We start from the raw sequence: 25,506 nt of genomic DNA, 5'->3' as shown, positions 1-25,506 counted from the left end.
CTCCAGCCTGGGCGACAGAGTGAGACTCCGTCTCAAAAAAAAAAAAAAAAAAAAACTAAAAAATTAGCCGAGCTTGGTGGTGTGCGTCTGTAGTCCCAGCTACTTGGAAAGCCGAGGTGGGAGGATCCCTTGAGCCTAAGAGGTCAAGGTTGAAGTGAGCCAATATTGTGCCACTGCACTCCAGCTGGGGCCACAGTGAGACCCTGTCTCAACAAAAGTGGCGAATGAATTTTCCCTTGCTGGGGTCACTGGGCATGTGAGGATAAAGTATATAACATCCGTAACCTGTCACGTCGGTGTTCCTCAGACACTGGGAAGCATTATCAGCAAATAGCGAAGTTGCTTCACGCGTCACCTGAGTGGGCTTGTGTATGTCCACGTATTTGGAGGTATGAGGCCCAGATCGCGATTTAACTGCGGGCTGTGAGTAGCGGAGTGGGGTTTGCAGGTGACAGCAGCATGATCTGGCGTTAGGTGCAACTTGTGGGTGAGGGAAGGGGCCATTCAGAGACTGGGGAGGAGGTAGTGAGTTCATTGTTTGAGGGTGAAACAAGAGGATACGTTTTCGACCACTGTCAGTACACTGGCCACGGCCACACGTGACTCTGTACATTTAAATTCATCAAAAGTAAGTGAGTAGTTTAAAATTCAGTTCCTTGGTCATATTTCAAGTGCTCCATAGTCACATGTGGCCGGTGGTTGGCTAGAGGCCTGGGCAGGGACTTCCTCACCCAGGAGTAGACGTCTGGAAGCCAGCCACTGCCGGGCTTCGTCCTCCCTGGGGCTTCGCAGGAGGGAGTAACCTTGTGTGCCTTGGATCCTCGCAGGTGGAGCTGGAGGTCACGCTGCCGGGAGAAGGCAAGGATCGCATCTTCAAGGTGTCCATCAAGTGGGTGTCCTGCGTGAGCTTGCAGGCGTTACACGATGCACTTTCAGGGCGGCTGCCCAGCGTCCCTTTTGAGACGATCCAGGCCCTGGACGTGGTCATGAGGCACTTGCCGTCCATGAGGTGAGGGCACCACACGGGACCAAGGGTGGGGGGAATCCCCTGCGGCTCCGAGGGTCCCCTGCAGGGTGAAATCTGTCCGAGGAACGGCTCATTCTCGGAACCAGTGTGGGAATGGTCACGTAGGTTTTCTGTGATGAAGATAACACAAATGGTGCTAAGGTGGAAACAGTGTTAATATAAACATAAGTCACCAGCATTCTCGGCCTGGCCCGAAAGTGTGGCCTCCCTGTTTGTGCGCACATTGGTGCCTTCGTGTTCCGCGCAGCCCTCTGCCCCCAGCACTTTTCTGCTCCTCTCTGGCCCTTGCACTTGGGACTCGTGATAGAAAAGTCATGCTGTTCCCAGTTTCGTGCTGCACGCGTGTCCGCAGCTCTGGGGACCGTCACCGCTGCTTTTTGTGATTGTTGGGGACGTCTTTATTCTCAGGATTACTCTTTTACCACAAATTGCCACGCTTGCGATTGCTGGGAGAGGATGTAGGGACAGTGTGAGGGCTCACAGTCGGCCCGGTTGCTGGGCAGAGGGTTGCGCTAATTTCCTGAGTCCCCCGCTGTTGGAGGAGCAAGGCCAGCTCAGCACATCAGCCCTCAGTTTCCCGCCCTGGAACACCTGCCCTCACACTGGTGCCTGGGAACAATTTGAGTTTTCAAGTTTCATCTCTTTCGAACCAAAGCCTACACCGAAGCAAAGCCCCACACTCACACACCCCAGGACTGACCAAAGCTTTAAGAGTCCAGGAGAGCGTTGGGGCTTCCCTCATGGAAGAGAAGGTGCTTCGAGGTCATGTGTAAGATTTTTAGGGGACCATGGTGTTCTCAGTCTTCAGGCACGGGAGGAGGTGACCAAATACAGGACAGGCTGTCGCTCCCAGCAGGAACGCACCTTCCCCCACGTGTAATCTGTCTCTGCTTTGAACTATTGGTAGAGGAAGGCCGTAGATATGTGGGGAAACAGTCTAGAAGGATGGTTGCCAAAATGGCATCTACTTTTTCAATATGGAGTTGCAGAGATGACTGTGATTTTTTTTGAATTCCTTTGGATTACTTCCATTCACTTTATAATCAGGGCGGAAACTGCCGTTTTCATTTTGGGATAAGAAGAGCAGCCGAGGCAGGATTATTAGCGCGTCTCAGGTGGAGAGTGAAGGGGCCACGGGGGTGGTTGGGTCAGCGCAGCCCACAGGTAGGGAGCGCCGAGGCCCACCACATGTCTTCCCTTCAGAATCATTAGTCACGGCGCCTCCCGGGCCACCAGACCCCTCGGTGCCCATGCAGCAGGCGAGGCTGCTGTGCTGGAGAATGTGTCTGCTTCAGTCGAGTGGCTCCAGTCCGGCCAGCACAGCATCCCTCGCAGGCCTGGAAGAGGTTGTGAAGCCGTCATGCTGGCCCTTCCACCTCCTGCGGGGGAGCCCACAGCAGGCAGCTCGGGGCCTCGGAGCCTGCCTGGGGAGCCCGCGGCTAAAGGAGCTGGCGGATGCTGGGTCATGTGTGGACAGCCACACGGCCAGAAGCAGCACATCTCCCCACGGCTGAGGCTGGGCCTGGCTGCGGCTGGCACCTGGCAGGTGCCAACTTCCACCTGCACTTGGGGACACAGGCCCAGTGAAGTGAAGAGTAGACAGTGAGGACAGTAAGGCGAGACAAAGCCAGGACAGGGAGCCTGGACCAGAAACACACCAGGTCCTGGGGGTTTGTGCTCCACCTGTGCGGTGCGTTTAAACATCTTTCACCATTCCCCAGTGAGGCCACGGGGCCCCCAGCCTGCTGCCGTTACAGCGTCCCGCACAGCAGGCCATGTACACAGGCTGGAGTGCCGCGTGGTAAACATGGATTTAAAAGGAGGGGAAACAGAGCTCTGATGAGGGTGTGGTGGGCACAGACAAAGCCCACCCAGAGGCCACTGTTCCTTCTGGAAGACGCATCTGACAGGTGGTGGGGTGGGGTCTCTTGGTTCCAGGTACACCCCCGTGGGCCGCTCCTTCTTCACTGCGTCTGAGGGCTGCTCTAACCCTCTTGGCGGGGGCCGAGAAGTGTGGTTTGGCTTCCATCAGTCTGTCCGGCCTTCTCTCTGGAAAATGATGCTGAACATTGATGGTAAGCAGTGCCCTGGGATCTTCACTGCAGGGCAGGGCTGGGCACGGGCTGGGGGTCAGGACCCCGGTGGCGGGGTGGCTTGTGGCCAGCTCCACACATGGCCTCTGTCAGAGCCGGCGCTGCTGCGTGACACCTGGCTGGTCTCACCTGCAGTGCTGGGTGGGTTAGGGCAGTGGCTCTCAGGCCAGTGTGGAGCCACCAGGAGGTCGCGCCCTCAGAGGCTGTGGTCAGGGGCTGAGGCGGGCCTGAGGATCCCGCTGTTCCGTGCAGGACATCTGCTGCCCTCTCTGTGAAAAAGACGAGCGTGAAGGGCAGCGAAAAGGATCGGTCTTCTCATTTGGGAGTTTATTATTATGAAAAGCTCTAGAAAGGAATGAGAATTCGATCTTGCTCAGTTATACATTTATTGAAAAAGAATTACATAAAAGGGAGTGGTGGATTTCAGAAATATCTCCACCAGAACGTCCCCAGAAAATCCTACCACACTGGCTTCTTTCTCAGAGGGTGTCGCCCTGACCAGAGGGAGGGTCAGCAGCTCGGGCCTGGCCTTGTCACTGCTGGCCTGCCCGTCTCTAGGCCCGAGGCTGGCCTCGGTAGGGAGTGAGAACCCCGGCCGGGTGTCCCCACCATGGCTGGCCTGGCCTGTGAGGCCCCTCCAGGACTATGGGCCTGTCCAGCAGCCCCGCAGTCATGCTTAGGCCTTTGCCTCTGTCTTTTCTCGCCTACAGTGTCGGCAACAGCATTTTACAAGGCACAGCCAGTAATCGAGTTTGTTTGTGAAGTTTTGGATTTTAAAAGTATTGAAGAACAACAAAAACCTCTGACAGATTCCCAAAGGGTAAAGTTTACCAAAGAAATTAAAGGTAATGAACTGTCCGAGCACACCTGGCTAAGGGCTGGGAGGCCCCTCCCGGTCTGCCTCCAGGACCGTATTTTGCGGTTCTGGTTCTTATGTGCGTTTAGGGAGATGGGGGTGGCGGAATTTAGCCATCAGATGAAGTAGCACGGAAATGAATTAGACCCATTTCCCCGAGCAGGAGTGGGCGTTTCCTAAATAAATACAACCCCGTGGGGTGGGGGTGAGGTTGAGTTTGGGGAGTCAGTCACGTCTGAGTCATGGTATCAGGACTAGAAGCAGCAGCGCGGCTGTGATCAGCGTTTCATAACGCTGGAACCTAGGATGCATTTTCTTTTGTTTTCATTTAACCTTACACAGCCCGGCAGGCATCTGTAGCCGGTCAGCCTACTTTCTACTCCCAGAAACTCAGACTGGGGGGTCTGGGACTTGCCTGGGGTCCTTCTACCCATCAGCAACAGAGTGGGTGCCCGCCCCTGGCTCCACAAACCCTGCCTACTGAACCCGTCCTTTTGGAAGGCCATTTGCAGGGCCATCCGCAGTACCCCGTGTTACCACAATGACCCACGGGGGGCACAGAATAGCACGAGGGTGGACACCCGATGCTTTAAGCTGAGCCTCCCCACCACCATGGGGTATTCTTGTAGGTGAGATGGACCCAGCTGGGGTGGCCTGGGGATGACCTGTGGGTCAGCCTCCCTAGGGGAGCCCTGCAGCCCTCTGGAGCCCCCTTAACTTGAGTCCGCAGCCACATTCCTATGAAAACTGATTCTCGGGAAGTGGCGCTTGCACTCAGGTCGGGACAGCCCAGACGCTGATGCCTGTGTTCTGTGTCCCCAGGTCTAAAGGTGGAGATAACGCACTGTGGGCAGATGAAGAGGAAGTACCGCGTCTGCAATGTGACCCGGCGGCCCGCCAGTCACCAAACGTAACACGCCCTTCCTTTCAGACTCTCTTGGCTGGGGCCCCCAAGGTCACCCCGATGGGCACACTCTGGAGCCATGATTCTATGCCCATTCTCCGGAAAGGACCATTTCGTGCTGTTTTTCAATCCTAAAATTGTCCCTTACATGGCTCAGTAGATTCCAAACTTCACCTAAGTTTGTGAGGCGTCTCCTGCCGTCACCGTGCAGAGGCCCTGGCTGCCAAACCGGCCTGGCCTGCTTTCCTCGTCCTGTCCTGGGGGCTTCAGGCCTTCTGGGCACTGGGAACGCGTGGCATGTAAACGGCTTCCAAGGTCGCCACGGTCTGCTGGAAGACGCACAGACCTTTCTGGACGCCTCCATTCGTCCTGACTCCTGTACACACACTGTGACATTGTGGGTAATTTATGAGTAATGACGCCTGTAGGTATTTTTTTGTTTCCCAACTCCAGAAACAAAATGAGAATTTAGGGGCTCAGGAACATTCCAGATAACCCAAAGCACGTGACGTGGTTTTCACTCCCAGAAGTGCTCTGAATGTTTGCTCCTCACACGTCACCCTAAAAAGCAAAACCAAATGAAAAGCAGCGTGAGGGAAGGGACCCCGGGATGACCTCGGCCTGAACAGCCCTTTTGCTCCTCAGGTTCCCGCTGCAGCAGGAGAGCGGGCAGACGGTGGAGTGCACGGTGGCCCAGTACTTCAAGGACAGGCACAAGTTGGTTCTGCGCTACCCCCACCTCCCATGTTTACAAGTCGGACAGGAGCAGAAACACACCTACCTTCCGCTGGAGGCAAGTCGCCCTCTCCCTGTGGCCTCTGGGGGCTTGGGAGGGCAGCGTCCAGAAACTGCCGAGGCCCCAGTCAGGTACAAATGGCACTGCTGCTGCTGCTGCAGGAACTCGGGTGGGCTGATGGGCTTTGTTGCCCCTCGGTTTTGCCTTCAGTAAAATGGGGTCCGCAGCTCTCTTGTGGGATTGGCGTGAGCCTTGACTGAGATTGTGTGTAACGCACCCAGCAGGCCCCGCAGCCGGAGGCAGGTGCTCTGTCACTGCACGCTTGCGTCATTCACTCTCCTCTAACATCACGACTCTTTGAAAAAAATCCTTGCCTTGGGAAAGGGTCAAATTCCGACCCTGAGCCACGTGCTGTAACTCTTCCCTTGGTGTTTAGATTCTGGCACTTTGCTGTCGTTCAGTAGGGCTGGGCAGCTCCAGCGCCTTGTCCCATAGGTAGACGTCTTTCACACCTGCAGCCGCTTTCATGCCCGCAGCCACCGAAGACTGGAGAAAGCCCAGAAGTGCTGGTGTCAGGACACAGCCCCGTTGACCTGGTGGGCTGGGCACAGAGGCCGTGGGATCTGTGTGTTCGCGCGACATGGGGTTTACTTAGCAGGGATTTCTGTTGTGAAGTGGAAGGCCGTGGAGCAGCCCCCACAGCAGACACCTGCATGGCGCTTCATAGCCCAGGGATGAGAGAGAGACAGTCCCAAGCAGAGACAGGCCGCCAGACCCTGAGCCCCCTGCCCGCTCCCCTGGTCACACCAGTGCGGCACTGATGACCTGTCTCTATGTCCTCTTCGCAGGTCTGTAACATAGTGGCAGGACAAAGATGTATTAAAAAATTAACGGACAATCAGACCTCAACCATGATCAGAGCAACTGCTAGGTCGGCACCCGATCGGCAAGAAGAGATCAGCAAATTGGTGAGCGTCAGTCCCGGGCAGGGCCGCCCTGTGGAGTCCAGTCCGGTTGCCCTGGCACAGAAACCTCTGATGCTTGGAACGGATGCAGCTGCTAGAGAGATGGGAGGCCCCCACCCACTCCGTGCGTTTTCTTCTTCCCCTTTGCCAGATGCGAAGCGCAAGTTTCAACACAGATCCGTACGTCCGTGAATTTGGAATCATGGTCAAAGATGAGATGACGGACGTGACTGGGCGGGTGCTGCAGCCGCCCTCCATCCTCTACGGGGGCAGGGTACGTGCGGGGCAGCGGGGACCGTGTGGCTGCGGGGCATGTCTCTGCCCCGCAAACCCTCTCAGGTTCTGAGCCATTGGCCGCAGTGTAGACTGTGTTCCATGCAGGAGAATCCTTTCTACCCCGGGCTGAGCCTGTAAAAGGCGTGAGACTTCATAAAGGAATGACTTTTCTTGGGCCTTTTTAAAGTTTTTCAGAATTACCCTTAATGTTTTCAGAAGATAATTTTTATTATCCCAGGAAAGTTTAGAGCGCGCCATTCTTCGCGTGACGGATGCTCACCGAGGGTCGAATTATTTCCCAGAAGCCTGTACTGCTTTTGTATTCTTTAACTTTTGCTATGAGGGTGTTTGGTAACAGTTTTTTGTCCTTGCTAATTAAATTCTAGTTTTGTTTGTTTTGAGGCAGGGACTTGCTCTGTCACCCGAGCTAGAAGGCAGTGGCATGACCATAGGTCCCTGCAGCCTCTAACTCCCAGGCTCAAACAAATCTCTCTCCTCAGCCTCTGAAGGAGCTGGGAATACAGGCGTGAGCCACTGTGGCCAGCCCTTAACTTCTCCTTTTCATCAGTGTGGAACCAAAGGTGTCCTGAGCACTGAGCCCTCCAGCGTCTCCTCTCATTTCCTCCTGGGCAGACCCTCGGGTGCAAGCACACCACGTCTGGTGGGAGGGTCCAGAGGTGACCACGCTGGGAGGGACACCAGGGCTCTGCAGGACCTTAGTGTCAGAGGTTACTGACTTTCTTAAGCACCTGGCATCTGTGTAAGGGTCTGCCTAACCTTTTACACCCTAGTTTCTACCTAACGGAATTTTACCCTCATCCTCAGGACCTGGAACGAGGTTTTGGTTTGTTTTTTGTTTGTTTTTTCCTGTCTTATTTCAAAATATAGGTTCCGGGCTGGGTGCAGTGAGTGGTTCGCATCTGTAATCCCAGCACTTTGGGAGGCTGAGGCGGGTGGATCACTTGAGGTCAGGAGTTTGAGACCAGAAACCCCGTCTCTACTAAAAATACAAAAATTAGCCTGGAGTGGTGGTGCGCGCCTATAATCCTGGCTACTCAGGAGAATGAGGCAGGAGAATCACTTGAACCCAGGAGGTGGAGGTTGCAGTGAGCTGAGATCACACCACTGCACTCCAGCCTGGGTGACAGAGCAAGACTTGTCTCAAAACATAAAAAATACTTTAAACAAAAAAGTTCTGTTTTTTAAATGTTTCAGAATTCAGAAGATTTAAAAGAATTAGAGGAAAAAAGTCTCTTTTTTTCCCAGTTCTCAGTTGCCCTCTCAGGAAGCAATTGGTGTTCTTTCTCCTTTGTAAAATCACCCAGGGATGATTCACCCCTTTTTGTGAAAATAATAGCAGTACCTGTATTTCTGTGCCTCGCTGTTTTCTAGCTAATATTTCCGTAGAGCTCACTGAGAGGCTGCTGGCCGTTCTGTGTTGCTGTGCGTGCGTGTCTTGTCCTCTGGCGCTGTTGCGTGGGACCCCATCGTGTAGGGGTCTGCGTCCCTGGTGGTGGGCACAGCCATTCCTTGTCTCTCTGAAAGGAGTCTGAGCGAGGCCCTTCAGCCCTCCCTGGCTTGCTTGTCCCCCCAGGCCCCAGGTGCTGTATAAACACAGCCCAAGCCCAGGAGGAAGAGCGCATGATTCCGCTTCATGAGTCGGGGAGGAGACCCCAGGGAGAGCAGAGGAGTGCCTGCCCCCGTGGGGGGACGGGGCTTTTGAACCCAGCGCCGCTTCACAGCCCTGCTGGCTTCTTGGAAGCCCTCTTAGCAAGGGCAAGGGCAGTGGTTGTCTGAAAAACAGAAGCGCTTGTGTAAGCCAACCTTGCAAAAATCTCAGAGTGTAGGGATTAAGAGAGCTTGTAGACTGGGTGCCACGGCTCATGCCTGTAATCCCAGCACTTTGGGAGGCCAAGGCAGGAAGATCACCTGAGATTAGGAGTTCGAGACCAGCCTCTGGTCAACATGGTGAAACCCTGTCTGTACTAAAAAGTACAAAAACTAGCCAGGCGCCTGTAATCCCAGCCAACTCTGGAGACTGAGGCAGGAGAACTGCTTGAACCTGGGAGGCAGAGGTTGCAGTGAGCCGAGATTGTGCCACTGCATTCCACCCTGGGCAACAGAGTGAGACTCTGTCTCAAAAAAAAAAAAAAAAAGAAAGGCCGGGTGCGGTGGCTCACACTTGTAATCCCAGCACTTTGGGAGGCCAAGGTGGGCGGATCACCTGAGGTCAGGAGTTCAAGACCAGCCTGACAAGCATTGAGAAACCCCTTCTCTACTAAAAATACAAAATTAGCCGGGTGTGGTGGCACACGCCTGTAATCCCAACTACTCGGGAGGCTGAGTCAGGAGAATCGCTTGAACCCAGGAGGCGGAGGTTGCAGTGAGCCAAGATCGCGCCATTGCACTCCAGCCTAGGCAACAAGAGCAAAACTCCATCTCAAAAAAAAAGAAAAAACAACCTTGTAATTTGTCTGAGACAGAGTCTTTCTCTGTTGTCCTGGCTGCAGTGCAGTGATGTAGTAATAACTCACTGCAGCCTTCACCTTCCAGGCTCAAGTGATCCTACCACCTCAGCCTCTCGAATTGCTGGGACCACAGCCAGCTAGGTTTTTAATGTTTTATAGAGACGAGGTCTCACTATGTTACCCAGGCTGGTCTTGAACTCCTGGGCTCAAGCAGTCCTCCCACCTCAGCACCACACCTGACTGAGCTTGTAATGCTGCTGTTAATACATGAATACATTTTTCCAGATCTCTAAAACATTTTAATGTGAGGAAACATTCCTGTCCCCTGCCCTACCTACCCCCTGGTTCATTGTTAGTGCAAAAAACCAAAATATCCTTCAGAAAACAGTGTGTACAGCAGGAGTTCTCGACCGGGGATGACTTTGTCCCCCAGCAGACATCTGGCAGTGTCTGGAGACATTTTTTATTGTCACAACTTGGGGGTGAGTGGGATAGTCTACAGGGCACAGGACAGCCCCGTGACAAAGAATCACTGAACTTCAGATGTCAGTTGTGCTGAGGTTGAGAAGTACCTGTATAGTAAGAGTCTGTGTGTGTGTGTGCGTGTGTGTGCATGTGAGTGCGTGTGTGTGTGTGTGTGTGCACTCCCTGTCTGGAGCCCCAGGCTGTCTGTGAGACTCTTGCACACAGGGAGGCTGGTGGGAACAGGCAGAAGTTATAAAAATATAGGAAGCAAAGCATTTATTTCTATCACGTGTCTACAGCAGGCATTTTGTACGAAATGTTTTCTACAGAAAAGATTTTGTATGAAAAATGTTTTCTGCTAAAAAACCAAAAATCTCTACAGAGTAAATGACAGCAACTCAGGCACAGCCGTATCCTTTAGTGATGCCCCCAGGCCTAGGAGTGCCTGTCCGTCCCACAAAGGACCCTTCCTGGCCCACCCTTCTCTTGAGAAGCACTTGAAGCCGGTTCTAACATTCCTTAGGTGACAGTGCTCAGGGCTGGTCCTTTCTAGCTGAGAGCTGACAGCGTATTTGCACAGCTCGCCTTTCTCTTCTCAAGTGGAAGTAGCTCCCATTTCCGACACAGCTGCAGGCAGTGGCATGCTGAGTGGAAAAAGCTACGGGCTCAGTCCCAGCTCTGATCTCCCCTTCCCACGTCATTGATGATAGAGGAGCGGAAATGAGGGAAAGCTCAGTATAGAACAGGAGACCTTCCTGTGGCATGGCAAGGCACTTCTGTTTCTCCAGGCTACTCATGAGGTTGGATAGAGCTTTGGGCCTCCCATCCATCCATCGCATAGCCATCCTATCCATCTCATCCATCCATCCATCCATCTATCCATCTATGCATCTGTCTCTCCATCCACCTACCTATCTTATCCACTCATCAACCATCCACCCACCCACCTTATCCGCCCATCAACCATCCACCCACCCACTTTATCCACCTATTAACCATCCACCCACCCATCTTATCCACCAGTCATCAACCGACCACCCACCTACCTTATCCACCCATCAACCATCCACCCACCCGTCTTCCACCAGCCCGTCCACCTACCGTTCCTCCGGTTGTCTGCATCACTAGGCAGTTCAGAGACAGGAGACAACACAGCAGTTCTTTCCCTGAGGAGCCATTGTTGGTCAGGGGGACCAGCAGTGAGAGTGACAAAGTCTAAGGTTGAAGGACTATGTTTTCTATTTTTTCTCACCCGGAACCTTTTGCCATTTGCAGAATAAAGCGATTGCGACGCCTGTCCAGGGCGTCTGGGACATGCGGAACAAGCAGTTCCACACGGGCATCGAGATCAAGGTGTGGGCCATCGCGTGCTTTGCCCCCCAGCGCCAGTGCACAGAAGTCCATCTGAAGTAAGCCCTCCACAGGCGGAAGCTCCGGCCTGGGGGTCCTGCCCGATGGGCAGCTCGAGTGACCACTTGCAGGACTGACTCTCGTTGGGGCGGGGGTGAGGGCACTGGCATGGGTTTTGGTGTCAGGTTCATCAGCCTTTCCCTGTCAAATACCATTGCCCGGGCCAGGGCAAGACATGCTGCCCCGTCGGTGCCCCCTCACTCCTGGGACCTACCCTCGCAGTGAGCATGGAGAAGTAGCGCAGACCATAGACGAAACCAAACAGGATCTGAAGGAGGTTTATAAGGAGGGGCAAAAGAGAATTGGATTCAAAGAACTCCAGTTATTAAAAAAAAAAAAAAATTAGCTGCATATTTGTGTAAATTAGAAGGAGAAAATGAAGACAGAATCAGGAAGAGATGGGCACAGTGGCTTAGGCCTGTAATCCCCAGTACTTTGGGAGGCTGAGGCAGAAGGATCACTTGAGGTCAGGAGTTTGAGACCAGCCCATCTCTACAAAAAATACAAAAATTAGCCAAGCGTGATGGTGCCGCACCTATAATACTAGCTGCTCGGGGCGCTGAGGCTGGAGAATCGCTTGAACCCGGGAGGCGGATGTTACAGTGAACCGAGATCACGCCACTACACTCCAACCTGGGTGAAAAAGCAAGACTCCATCTCAAGAAAAAAAATAGGCCGGGTGCGGTGGCTCAAGCCTGTAATCCCAGCACTTTGGGAGGCCGAGACGGGAGGATCACAAGGTCAGGAGATCGAGACCATCCTGGCTAACACGGTGAAACCCCGTCTCTACTAAAAAAATACAAAAAACTAGCCGGGTGAGGTGGCGGGCGCCTGTAGTCCCAGCTACTCAGGAGGCTGAGGCAGGAGAATGGTGTAAACTCGGAAGGCGGAGCTTGCAGCGAGCTGGGATCCTGCCACTGCACTCCAGCCTGGGCGACAGAGCCAGAGCGAGACTCTGTCTCAAAAAAAAAAAAAAAAAGAAAAAAAAGAATCAGGAAGAGATGGTGAAGTAGAGAGGTGGAGAGACTGGGAGTATTATCTTCCTTCCCAGACAAGGGGAGTGATTAAGAGGAGAAAAGCTTTGGTTCAGGTCTCTGCCACCTGCCCAGGTGAGCGCTGGGCCCTCTAGGAAGCCCAAGTGCCGTGGAAGGGCCTGCCCTCACCCAGGACGCTCGCCTTGGCCAGCACAGCTGTGCCAGGTACGAGCCCAGCGGGACTGTCGGGAGCACACAGCAGGGTGGCTCATGCCTTTTTGCCAAACTTCAAAGGGAACATAAAGTCTTTGTTTCCCCGCTCTATGGGGGCAGCAGGAGAGAACTCCAGCCTGTGAGGTGTAGCCGGTCCCTTGACAGTTCCAGCAAGGGCTGGCTGTGAACGGGCACGGCCCTGGGAGCTGACGTCTTGCTGGCGAGTGGCCATCTGTCCTTCTGAGGCCACCTCTTGTCCACACTGCTGGCAGAGGAGGTGGAAGCCCAGAGAGGATGTTTGGGAAGCAAACTAAAGTAGGTTAGTTCTGAACACAGGGTCGCCTCCTGCCCCTTCTTCTGTCCTTGGCCTCTTGCTTCACTTTGGCCTGGAGCTGAAGATACGGGTGGACACACACATGTTTCTTGACCTGATCTAATGTACAGGAAATTGGACACTGGCTGGGTTGGAGTGCCTTGTCCTCGCCCTTATTGTAGAAGGTGACATGATTCTTAGTCTTCAGCTTAAAATAGAAGCCGCTGCCGTGCCTCACACCCCGCCCCAGCTTCACCAGGCCAGCGGTCACCAGCTGCCACCACTCCTCAGGCTGCGGGCTGTTGGATTTTCTCTCGTGATGATGTCATACAGTCCAGGTTGTGCCCATCAGAACAACTGGGGGAAAAGATCCAAAAGGACAGTGAGCTGGAAATCTCCCTCCGACAGTGCTGGTCTGCGCATGGGGAGAATGCTGGCCTCCTTCACAGGAGCTCCAGGGGCTGCTCGGCAGTTTACGGGGACAGCATTGCGTCCGCGCTGGGGCCGCCACAGCGGCGAGGCAGCGTGAGCACAGTTTAAAGGCTGCTGTGTTACAGTAGCAAGTTAGCTGCAAGTGACTTTCGAGTGCGCTTACGTGTATGTTGAGCACACTTAACCTTTCTCATGAGGCAGTATGTGTTGGGAGATGTAGCTCTGAATTCTGGCCTCGTCCAGGACTTTAAGAACAACTTTGACCTCAGTGAAAGTGCTCTGGGCTTTGTAAAAATGATGCCCTTGTGTTAGAGCCTCTGGTCGGCCTGAGTTCTCCACCATTCCCAGTGCACCGTAGTGAACTGAGCCTTCTCCTGCAGGTCCTTCACAGAGCAGCTCAGAAAGATCTCGAGAGACGCCGGCATGCCTATTCAGGGCCAGCCGTGCTTCTGCAAATACGCGCAGGGTGCGGACAGCGTGGAGCCCATGTTCCGGCACCTGAAGAACACGTATGCAGGCCTGCAGCTGGTGGTGGTCATCCTGCCTGGCAAGACGCCCGTGTACGGTAGGTGTGGGCGCTCCCGCTGGCTGCAGGGAGCCGTCGTGGTCTCCATGGTGTTTGTTCCTGCCTAAGCCCCTCTGTGTTTCTGCTGCACTGAGAAAGGTGATCCTTTCGGGCCTTTCAGGAGGCTGAGAAAGAAGAGGTGGCTTCTGATCACTGCCAAGTCTGTGTTCGGGGCCTCCCCGTCATCCTGTATGATGCCGTGGTCGTGGGCAGTCAGCACCTCAGGTGGCACATGCCTTGGCACATGGGTGGGCACCCCATCCATCACACAGCATGCGTGTCGGCTGGATGGAGGAGCGTTTGTTTAACACACAAAGCGCTGCACCAGGGTCAGCTCCTGCTCGGGACTCAGCCTGTGTGTAACCTCTGTGCCCACCTCAGAATTCTGTGGCGTTTTGCCAAAGTCCATGCCAGGGGGTCACCCACAGGGCCCCACGCCCAACCACAGACAGATTATGGACATGTAAAAGCCACACTTCTCTAAGTTCAACATCCCAAAAAAAGAAGGGAAGAAAAAGCTATTGGTGTTGACATCCTGTAACATTGTCCCGGGGTCACCATTTCCCCAGACCTGCCCAGTGAGCAGCTGACCGGTTGCTTCATGAAAGAGACCAGGAATAGCGGGGGGTGGGTCCATGGAGCTCTTTGATGTCAGGTTTACATCTGCCAAGGATTTTGAGGGTGCCAGTGTTTTTATTTTTAACCACCAAAGCATTTGCTTGCAGCCAGTGTACCGTGGTGTGAGTGACCTTCCTTTTTTTCCTTTTTTTCTTTCTTTTTTTTTTTTTTTTTTTTTGAGACAAGGGCTGGCTCTGTCTCCTAGCCTGGTGTGCAGTGGTGTAATTTTGGTTCACTGCAACCTCTACCTCCCGAGTTCAAGCGATTCTTCTGCCTTAGCTTCCCGAGTAGCTAGGATTACAGGCACACACCACCATGCCCGGCTAATTTTTGTATTATTAGTAGAGATGGGGTTTTGCCATGTTGGCAGGGAGCAGGGTGATAACATGGGAAGAACTCTTGGCCTCAGGTGATCCGCCTGCCTTGGCCTCCCAGAGTGCTGGGATTACCAGTGTGAGCCACCGTGCCCGGCCAGTATAAGTGGCCTTTCTGAGCAGAAGAGCCAAGTCCTTCCTTTTAGCTGGGCTCTTTCTCTCCTGCCCTGGGGCCCCTAGGCCCCTAGGTGAGGCATTTAAATTGGAGGGATGAGATAGACTCACTCAACTTCCCTTTATGAGGGAGGGGAAGCCCGGCCTGGGCAAGGCGGGCACAGCTGTGCTGGAGTCTGGACTCCAAGGAGCCTGGCATCCCCCTCGGGGCCAGTGACCCTCTTCTGTCGCCGACCTCGGACAGAGGGGACATGCAGAGCTCAGCACAGCTGCCATGGTTGCGCTTGCCAGATGGGGGCAAGAGGGCTGGTGGCAGCTGCCGCTCCCAGGGCCAGCTGAGGAAGGGGCGCCAGCAGAGCTGTGTGTGTGCCTCTTGTGCCCCTTAGCCGAGGTCAAGCGCGTGGGAGACACAGTGCTGGGGATGGCCACGCAGTGCGTGCAGATGAAGAACGTGCAGAGGACCACACCGCAGACGCTGTCCAACCTCTGCCTGAAGATCAACGTCAAGCTGGGAGGCGTGAACAACATCCTGCTGCCCCAGGGCAGGTGAGGCCCGGCCCCTTTACCTCCGCCTGCGGACCAGGGCACGGAGGGACGCCTGGCAGGGTGGGGTGCAGTGTGCAGGGGACATGGGGACACAGTCCCCTCACCTGGGCCCAGCACCGTCCTGGCCACAGCAGAGCAAAGATGTTAGACACAGATCTGGCTGCTCAGGGTCTGCTGGGGACCAGGGGTGTCTGCAGGAGTTTGAGCATTGTGGTCAGGTTTCCAGACAGAGAAATTCGTGCCTCGAATCCCAGTGGGCAAGGCAGAGCAGGGCATGCCTCGGATGGCCAGGAGATGGGCTTCCCTGGCTCGGCAGCAGCAGCTACTGTGTGGACCAGGGCACCCCTATGCTTCCCACGCCAGGCTGGTCATGGATGCTGCATTGTGCTGGGACTGTGGACTGAAAAACTCCTCATGGGAGCACACGTTGGCAACTCCCAGACCAGGATAGGATGTGTGGCCAAGCACTGGCCACCCGCCTGCCTCAGAGGTCCGGGGCTGACCGCCGGGGATGGGAGTTGGGGGCGATGGAGCTGCACCCTCTTCTGGCACCTCCTGACCGGCTGAGCGTCCAGCTATTCTAGGCCAGGGCCATGGTTTGCTGCTTCCCCGCCTCCAAAGCCACCAACCTGTGATGTAGGCAAGAAAGATGTCACCACACAATGACAGGCATCTTTGCCAACCCTGGCAGTTGTCTTAACACTTGGACGACAACAACAGAGAATACGTAGAATCAGATTATTTGTGCATTTGTGCAGAAGGGAACTGGAGGCTGTAGGCAGCCCCTGTGGCGTGGACCTGTTGGAGCTCCCAGTCAACGGTGGAGCTCAGCTGATAAAGCCATCCCGAGCCAGGCAGTGCGCTAAATCTGCATCACTGGCACACCGTAACAGAGTTAAGAATCCTAAATCGAACTGCCTTAAGGCAGTGACCCTCTGTGTTTGGAAAGTGGGGCGGTGGTGAGCCCCCGCTGTGTGCACAGGCCTGTGCTGGGTCACCACAGTGTCCTCACACCTCAGCAGCTCTCGAACCCCAGCGGGGCTTGTTCCCAGAGTGTCCTACTCAGCAGGACTGATGGGGCCGGGAATTCCCACCGCTAGCAAGTGGACACACACAGTGTCAATGCTGCTACACGGGGGACCAGGCTTTGAGAGCCACCGAGTGGCACGCACCCAGAAACACTCTGTTGAATTCATCAGGGAGCAGGGTGATAACATGGGAAGAACCTGGATTCCCAGTGGAATGGCTGTGAGCATGGGTGCGGGCTCTGTGGTGAGACAGGTTCATGGGAATGAGCGAAGACCAGTCCCGAGCTGGCTGGGGACTGAAAGTGCTGCTCCTCAGTCAACAGGTTCTGTATTTATTGAGTACCTACTGTGTGCAGAGAGTTTGGGCCATAAGCGGACAGCACCGGGCCGGAAGTCCTGGTGGAGGCACCCAGGTCATGAGCCTATCGTACAGGCGGCAGGTGCACAGCAGAGCCATGGGAGGGCCGTGAGAGCAGACAGGAGACAGGTCCGCCCACGTGCAGTTCCTGGGGGCCGCTGGGGAACCAGGGCTCCCTCGGGTGAGCTGGGGTGAGCTGGGGCTGTCGGAGGCACCCGACTAACAGTATGGTCAGCTCTGGCTCCATGAAGCCGAGAGGGGCTGGTGGCCTGGGCCAGGCCAGGGCAGGGGCACAGGGTGGGAGCACCTGGACTCTGAGATGTTTTGAAGATAGAGCCCTGGGGCTTGCTGGCAGGTGGGATTGGGCTGTGCGTGAAGGAAAAATCAAGGCCCTTGGCCTGGGCTGCAGGGGAGACCTCGTCGTCATTAGATGGGGAGGCTGTTGGGAGGGTGAGCACTGGGCATGGGTGAACTGGACCCCACAGCCTCAGCAGAGCATCTGAGTGCGGGTGATGAGTGGATGGTGGGAACCAGGAGGCTGGTGTCAGGGGAGACAGGATCCAGGAATCCTTAGCAGACAGGTGGTATTCCAAGCCCTGGGCCCTGGAGAAGGCTGGAGTTCACAGCCTGGAGAGAGAGGAACCAGCAGTGGAGATGGGAGAGGCTGGGGCAGGGAGGCTGGCCGCAGGGCCCTAGGCACCAAGGGAAGTGTGTCCCGCAGCAAGCCAGGCGCAGCAAGGCCTGAGGCTCGGCCGTGGGTCTGGGTGATGCAGAGGTCATTGGTGACCTTGGGAAGAGGAGCCTTGTTGCTATGGCCGTGAGAAGTCTGACTAGAAGGGGCCTGGGAGCCAGCGCAAGCAGTGATGGGTTCAACTGAGACAGGGAGCTGTGCCGGAAGGCAGGCGATGGGAGTGAGAGGGTGTGGGTGGGGAGTGAGTCACAAGCACGTGGGGAAATGGATGCGGGGAGAGGGCAGCAGAGGCAAGGGCCCCATCTGCCCGGTTTCCAACAGGCAGGGCTAGCAGAACGGCCGCTTCTGATACTTCCTGATGTTGCCTGCAGCAGCCGAGCAAGGCTGGGTGGGGTGCGGGGCGGTGCACTCTCAACCTGGCAGCAGAGTGGGGAGGGAGGTGCTGTCAGCACCTCTGCCTTTCCCGGCGAGCCTGTCCCTGCCCCCGTGCATGCTGACTCCCGAGGGTCGCCGCTGGGATACACTCGGGGTCTGGAAGTTCTCCATGGGGTGGTTTTGCTGCCAGGGGACATGTGGTCATGTCTGGAGACATATTGGGGTGTCAGGCTGGACAGGGTGCTACTGGCATCCAGTGGGTGGAGTCGAGGCATGCCTCTCAGCGCCTGCCCATGCTCGGGACAGCCCCCCACCCCAGCGAAGAGCGAGCTGGCCCCCGCGTTGGTGGTGCCGAGGGTGATGGGAGAAACCCTGGCATGGGTGTGGCTGCAGAGGGAGTAGAAGGTGGAAGGATGAGCCCTCCTAGGCCTGAGCCGCAGCCTCAGCAGCTATCAGCCCCTGGCCTGTCTGGTCTGGAGTACACTCCACCCAAGCCCCCCCAATCCCCGGCTCTTCTGAAGCAGATTTCAGATCTTGTATCATTTAATCTGCAAGGTTTTTAGTATTCCTGTTAAAAAATAAGAATTCTTTTCAAAAGTATTGCCATGATACACTGACCACCTCCAAAAGGTGATGATGGCACCTACTGCGGTCGGAGGTCCAGGCGTGTCTCACTGTGGCCCCTGACGCCACTCCTCTCCGCAGGCCACCAGTGTTCCAGCAGCCCGTCATCTTTCTGGGAGCGGACGTCACTCACCCCCCCGCCGGGGATGGGAAGAAGCCCTCCATTGCCGCCGTGAGTGTCAGCGCTTTCCCATGGGTCTTCCGTTGACAACGTGTGGGACCCTGTCGAGGTCCCACTGCCACAGTGTGGCCAGGGCTCCTTCCTGAAAGGCATGGGGTCTCACTAAGTGGTAGGGACGGCCAGGGTAGTGTGGGGGAGAGGTGTTTGGAGCGGACACTATAATGACACAAAGTAAGTTCCAAGAAGCAGTCAGAGGTGGGGCATAGGGGCTCATCCTATCCCAGCCCTTTGGGAGATCTGAGGTGCGAGGAGGGCCCCTGCACATGGGGGCCTGACTGGCCGGTGCTAGCCTGGGGTATGATGACCCCATGCCCCCACGGCATGAAAACTCTGGCTTTGGACCCAGCCCCAAACCTCAGACGGGCCCATGCTGCTTCTCTTTTCTTGTTTCTCTTGGACAATGAGCTTCATGTTTCAGAACTTTCTTGGGTGCAACATGAGGAAACAAATTTTGACCTCATGGGAGAACTAGGAAATGATGTGGTTAAGCCCCTGGCATGGTGCCTGGCACAGAGTAGATGCTCAGAAAATGCTGACATTCCAGCCTGGGCAACATGGCGAACACCCATCTCTCCAAACATAGCTCGGGGTGGTGGCATACGCCTGTAATTCCTGCTACCTAGGAGGCTGAGGTGGGAGGATTGCCAGAGCACAGGAGGTCGAGGCTGCAGCGAGAAGAGATCGTGCTGCTGCACTCCAGCCTGGCCAACAAAGTGAGGTTTTCTCTCAGAAAAGAAAAAAGAAAATGCTACCATTATTATTTCATTAGTTGGGAGAGAATATGGAACAGGAGAATCTATCTGGGACACAAGGAAGTCATTCGAGCTGCCCCAGGTGGAAGAAGAGCAACCTGGTATGTGCTCTGGTGTTATTCAGGGCACCCTTCCTTTAGGAAATGCACACTGCATCAACTAATTCCTACCGCTTGGCCCGATAATCACAACCCCACCACTCCCACGCATACACCACTGCTCACTTTGTAGAGTCAGTTTTTTGGTGGTGGTGGTTTGTGTTTTGTGGGGTTTTTTTTCTTCTTCTTCTTCTTTTTTTTTTTTTGAGACAGAGTAACTGTCACACAGGCTAGAGTGCAATGGTGCAATCTCAGCTCACTGCAACCTCTGCCTCCCGGGTTCAAGCAATTCTCCCGTCTCAGCCTCCCGAATAGCTGGGATTACAGGCACCCACCATCATGGCGGGCTGAATTTTGTATTTTGTAGAGATGGGATTTCACCATGTTGGCCAGGCTGGTCTCGAACTCCTGACCTCAGGTGATCCACCTGCCTCGACCTCCCAAAGTGCTGGGATGACAGGCGTGAGCCGCCGCACCTGGCCATGCTGAGTCATTTTCGGCCCTTTCCTCTGATGGCGAAGCACTGCATGGCCGTCACTGAGGCACAGCTGGGCACCAGTGTGCCCAGGAGGGAGCCAGGCACAGAGGGGAACCCCCGAGGGTCCTGCAGCTGGCTCTCCCCTGTCCCCACCTCACCTGGTCCCCATTAACTTTGTTTTTTTCTGTACAAATGTTATAAAGCATTCAATTACATCTCTGGCTTTTGGAGCCTTGGGCTGTTTTGTTGTTTTTTGTTTGTTTTTCAAGTTTTCAGAAACAGAGAAATCTGCGTGTTTATCCCCTGGGCCCCACAATTCTCAATCAATAGGAACAGATTTCTGTTTATGTTAATGTATTTCTGTTTATACCAACTGGAAACATTACAGAGTTTATTTTTCTCTTGGTTTAAGAGAAAAATTATAGCCCAAGGCAGGACAAAGGACGTGGAATAGTGGGAGAATTAACTGGGGAAGAACTTGTTCTGTAAGGATTTACGAAGAGGGAGGCAGATTGCCAAGAAGCAGTTCCTATTTTTCAGTGACAAGAGAGGTTTTATTTCCATCAGTGTTTTTCAAAGTAAAGACCTCGCCTTCCCCAGCCAGAGGGTGGAGCGGCATGCGAAGATCTACCCGGTCCCCCCCATGGGCTGGGCCACCTCATCCCTCACGCTCACTTGGCCCCCGACAGAAGAACCGCAGAGCCGTGCTGGGCTCCCTCTGTCTGCCCTCTTTGTGGCTGGCACCTTCCAGTGGCTGCTTGCCTGGCTGGTGTGCCTTCGGGATGCTCTATGTTGATGTGCTTGTAGTTTCTTTGGAAGAAATAGGGACACTCCCACCCATTGCCTTCTTTGGACTGATTAATTCAGCCACATCTGATCCCAAGCAGAGGATAGTTCTAATCTGTTTTTTTTTGTTTTTGAGATAGAGTCTCACTTTGTTGCCCAGGCTGGAGTGCCATTGTGCGATCTCAGCTCACTGCAACCTCTGCCTCCTGGGTTAAAGCAATTCTCCTGCCTCAGCCTCCCGAGTAGCTGGGATTATAGGTGCCCACCACCATGCTGGGCTACTTTTTGTATTTTTACTAGAGACGAGGTTTCACCATGTTGGCCAGGGTGGTCTCAAACTCCTGACCTCAGGTGATCTGCCCGCCTCAGTCTCCAAAGTGCTGGGATACAGGTGTGAGCCACTGTGCCCGGCTGGTTTTTTGGTTTTTTTTTTTTTGCTTTTTTAACTATGTAACTTGGCAAACTTTTATACTTCAGGAAGTATTTACGAACACTATTGCCAGACAGCGAAAGCCTAAAGGCTGTGAGTTCACACCCAGCCAGCCATTGTCACTGGACTGTGATGTGAGTTCCAAGGTGGGGACACTTCTCGTCCCCATCTTCCCGAGAGTCTAGGCACACGCCCAGGAGAGGAAAGTTTCAGGAACCCTTGACCACACTCACTGCCTGTTCTGCAGGTGGTGGGCAGCATGGACGCCCACCCCAATCGCTACTGCGCCACTGTGCGCGTGCAGCAGCACCGGCAGGAGATCATACAAGACCTGGCCGCCATGGTCCGCGAGCTCCTCATCCAGTTCTACAAGTCCACGCGCTTCAAGCCCACCCGCATCATCTTCTACCGTGACGGCGTCTCCGAAGGCCAGTTCCAGCAGGTGGGCGCCTCTTGGAACCTCCTCTCCCCTTCTCCAGGGTCTGTCATTCCCCTGTTTGTGCAGCAGAACCACACTCAATGAATGGCAAGAATGATGTGGCTTTCATTCAGCCACAAGGCTGATCTAGTCACAGCATGGAAGGGGGTCCAGGGGAGGAGATGGGACACGGGGCTGTCGAGACCCTGACACTGAGGCAGGACAGAGGGAGAGGAGGAGGGGTGGGAATGGGCCTGGGGACCAAGAGATGAGGGAGAGACACTTGAGTCCAGCTGGCTCACAGAGCAGAGCTCCATCTGGGGGCTTCCCAAGGGCCTGGCTTTGCCTTGCAGCCTGTGGAGAGCTGTCGGGTGTCTCTGTGAGGCAGGGAGCTCATTGCATCTGGGGACACCTGTCTGCAGTGTGAGAGGTGTGGAGGCAGGGCCAGGAGGAGGGATAGGTGGCAGCTCTTTTGAAGGTAGGGTCGCCAGGATGCGGCCACTGTCTGGATGTGGAGAGAGGGATGGCCGCATCTTGGCGGCCATGTGGAGAGTGGGTCACTGCCGGGTCTGGACAGGCAAGGAAGCCATCACAGAGGGGCGAGGGGAATCTCATTGCTGTCTTTGGTTGAGAGCTTGCGCAGCACCCCCACATCAAGGTGACCTGTGGGCAGGAATGAGTCCATCGTGGCCTGGAACTCGGGCGATGGGTGCCCTGAGTGTTTCTCCCGTTGACTAGAGCCGATTCCTCCCCACCTCTCGCCATGTCACATGGTCGCTTCCCTGGGAGGTGTTAACAAGAAAAGCAGAAGAAAGCTGTCATGGACCTGTTGGGGGAGGAGCCCCACACAGTGGGGTAGGAAGACATCCTTGGTGGCTGCCCCAGGAGCTCAGGACCTCGCCCGCCTTGATCAGGAGGCTGGATGGCACGCAGCCTAGCTCCCGCGTTTGCCTTCCAGTCCAGAGTGAAGCAGAGCTCGTTCCCGAGGCCCATGGCCTCCTGGGAGGACAGAATGGATACATTTGACCGGCCAGCCCTTCCTGGCTGGAGCCTGCCTGCCCTGAGCTTCTGCAGGAACTTGGCCTCTGCGTGTGCCTTCTCGGCACAGAGCCCAGCCTGCACCCCTGGCCTTGGCCGTGCCCCTTGCACACACAGAACCTCCTGGGCCCTCCAGGGGAAGTGTTCTTCCCATTCCTGAGTGCCAAGCCCTCTCCTCCTGCATCCAGGCCTCCCTGCAGAGAGGATGGTTTCTGCCCTCCTGTGTTTTCACCTCACCGTGAACACGCTTACTGTCTCAGAATCACCACGGCTGGGCGTTCTAAACCCAGAACCCGTGCATGGGACCGTTGCTCACATGTACTGCCATCTTTAAGCATGACCTTTTCCCCGTCCGTGCCCCTAGGTTCTCCACCACGAGTTGCTGGCCATCCGTGAGGCCTGTATCAAGCTGGAAAAAGACTACCAGCCCGGGATCACCTTCATCGTGGTGCAGAAGAGGCACCACACACGGCTCTTCTGCACGGACAAGAACGAGCGGGTGAGTTTCTGCACGACTCCAGGCACGGGGCACGGTTCTCCCCTCAGCCCCACACCCCAAGCACGCTCACAGAGAACCTGCTGGCCACAGTGCCGCTGTCCCAGGCGACTCTGTCCTCCAAGGGACTTCGTGGGATCCAGGTTTAGGCACTAGAGAAGGCTGTCCTTGATTTGGTAAAGTCTTTTTTGTTGTTGTTTTGGTGAGTTTTGTTTTGTTTTGTTTTAAGATGGGGTCTGGCTCTGTCACCCAGGCTGGAGTGCAGTGGTGCGATCATAGCTCACTGCCGCCTCTACCTCCTGGGCTTGAGTGATCTTCCCACCTCAGCCTCCCTGGTAACTAGGACTAAGGCATGCGCCACCACACCTGGCTAATGTGATTTTTACTTTTTGTAGAGGCAGGGTCTCACTGTGTTGTCCAAGCTGGTCTGAAACTCCTGGGCTCAAGCCATCCTCTTGCCTTGGCCTGCCAAAGTGCTGGCATTACAGGTGTGAACCACTGTGCCCCACCAAAAAGTCTTCATTTATAAGTCCCATAGGCCTAGGCTAGGTCTAGGCACAAGATGTCACTTATCTAATAGATTAGCAAGAGGCGGCTCTGAAAAGGGCCGCATTAGAAACCGCAGCACAGAGCCGTGCAGTCGTAGAGAATTGGCAGAGTGGCGCAAACTCGGACCCCCCGGCAGGTCCCTGTGGCAGGGCTGGAAGGTGGTGCTGGGGGGGAGGAGAGATGGCGGCATTAAAGCACCACGGCTCATCTCACGGGTGTTCTGGAAGGAGAATGTGGAGGAGCAAGAGTTGCAGACAGAACAGCTGAGAATTCTCCACAGCTGACGAAAGCTAGGACACCCAGGTTAAAAGTGTTCTCCGTGTTCCTAGTAGGATAAGTAAAAATAAACTCACATCTATCCACATTGTCCTAACTGTCTAACGTCAGGGTAGCTGCCTAAGGAAGGAGACCTGCCCAGAAAGGAGGCCTTGGACTGAACCAGAAGACCTTGACCTGGTCAGGGCAGGGCCAGAAGGCAAAGGGTTAACATCCACTCGGCACCCAGGAAAGCAACTTAGAGTGTTAGACTCCCTACGGGCACGCCCCTGCAAGGACACAGGGAAGGCTTACTGTGCAAATGGAAGGTGAAACAGAACTTAAGCATCACAATGAGGAAAAAGGGTATTTTATCACAGTAAAAGGAATCATTCACCAGGCCAGGCGTGGTGGCTCATGCCTGTAATCCCAGCACTTTGCGAGGCCGAGGCAGGTGAGTCACCTGAGGTCAGGAGACCGAGACCAACCTGGCCAACATGGCAAAACCCCCTCTCTACTAAAAATACAAAAATTACCCAGGCATGGTGGCAGGCACCTGTCGTCCCAGGTACTCAGGAGGCTGAGGCTGGAGAATTGCTTAAACCTGGGAGGTGGAGATTGCAGTGAGCCAACATTGTGCCACTGCACTCTAGCCTGGGGGACAGAGTGAGACTGTCTCAAAAAAGAAAAACAAAAAACAAACAAATAAATAAGTGGAATGATTCACCAAAAAGATACAGCAACTAATGAGCTTGAATGTACCTAACACCAAATTATGTAAAGAAAAAAAAAGTAAAGCAAAAAGTAAGAGAATTTTAAGGAGAAATTGATGAACACACCATCAAAGATGGGTATTTTTACGCAGCTCTTATTATACTGTTTCCAGACCAAAATGAAAAACTAAGGATAAAACACATGGGGCCAGGCATGGTGACTCATGCCTATAATCCCACTACTTTGGGAGGCCAAGGTAGGAGGATCGCATTAGTCCAAGAGTTCAGGACCAGCCTGAGCAACAAAGTGAAACCCCATCTCTAAAAGAAATTTAAAAATTAGTTGTATATGGTGGCATAAACCTATGGTCCCAGCTCCTCAGGAGGCCAAGGCAGGAGACTTGCTTGAGCTCAGGAGGTTGAGGCTGCAATGAGTTGTGATTGTACCACTGCACTCCAACCTGTCTTAACAACAAAAAAAAAACCCTGAAAATTGGAAGAGTGAAATGAACAAGCCAAGCCAGATCCAATAGTTAGACAGAATCTTCCCTACAAATAGCTGGGTTCACATGGAAGGTTATAAAAGTTCTACCAGGACAAAGGAAGTCTCAGGAGATTTCCAAACTTCAGTCTCAAGCCATATTTTTTTAATCATTATACAATTAAATTTTAAATCAACAGTAGAAACGAAGTTGAAGAATGTTTTCAACTTTCAATTCACTGCTGAGTACCTCATGCATTAAACATGTAACGAGAATAGAAATCACAAAGTACTCAGAACCTAACAAAAACGAGAATGTCCTGTCAAGGCTTATGCAATGCAGCTAAAACAGTGCAGTCTGTAGATTTAGATGAATTTGTTGTACAACAAGAAAGCGATAAAATAA

The 25,506-nt window shown here is 54.3% G+C and overlaps 1 protein-coding gene across 1 annotated transcript in view; it reads left to right on the top strand.

Annotated features, from left to right (window-relative positions):
* Window positions 1-25,506, top strand: part of AGO2 (argonaute RISC catalytic component 2) — a 46,072-nt gene that overhangs the window by 3,806 nt on the left and 16,760 nt on the right. The window contains exons 3-15 of the mRNA XM_031669321.1: window positions 708-1,009; window positions 2,966-3,102; window positions 3,831-3,965; window positions 4,799-4,886; window positions 5,526-5,673; window positions 6,465-6,584; window positions 6,733-6,855; window positions 11,066-11,199; window positions 13,513-13,697; window positions 15,190-15,349; window positions 18,507-18,597; window positions 21,398-21,592; window positions 22,971-23,105. Coding sequence (XP_031525181.1) covers window positions 708-1,009; window positions 2,966-3,102; window positions 3,831-3,965; window positions 4,799-4,886; window positions 5,526-5,673; window positions 6,465-6,584; window positions 6,733-6,855; window positions 11,066-11,199; window positions 13,513-13,697; window positions 15,190-15,349; window positions 18,507-18,597; window positions 21,398-21,592; window positions 22,971-23,105 — 1,953 coding nt within the window. The remainder of the gene's footprint in view (window positions 1-707; window positions 1,010-2,965; window positions 3,103-3,830; window positions 3,966-4,798; window positions 4,887-5,525; window positions 5,674-6,464; window positions 6,585-6,732; window positions 6,856-11,065; window positions 11,200-13,512; window positions 13,698-15,189; window positions 15,350-18,506; window positions 18,598-21,397; window positions 21,593-22,970; window positions 23,106-25,506) is intronic.

Source organism: Papio anubis, chromosome 8 (genome assembly GCF_008728515.1).
Source record: "Papio anubis isolate 15944 chromosome 8, Panubis1.0, whole genome shotgun sequence".
NCBI lineage: Eukaryota > Metazoa > Chordata > Mammalia > Primates > Cercopithecidae > Papio > Papio anubis.
The sequence above is the reverse complement of the archived record's forward strand: the minus strand, read 5'-3'. Positions and strand labels throughout refer to the sequence as shown.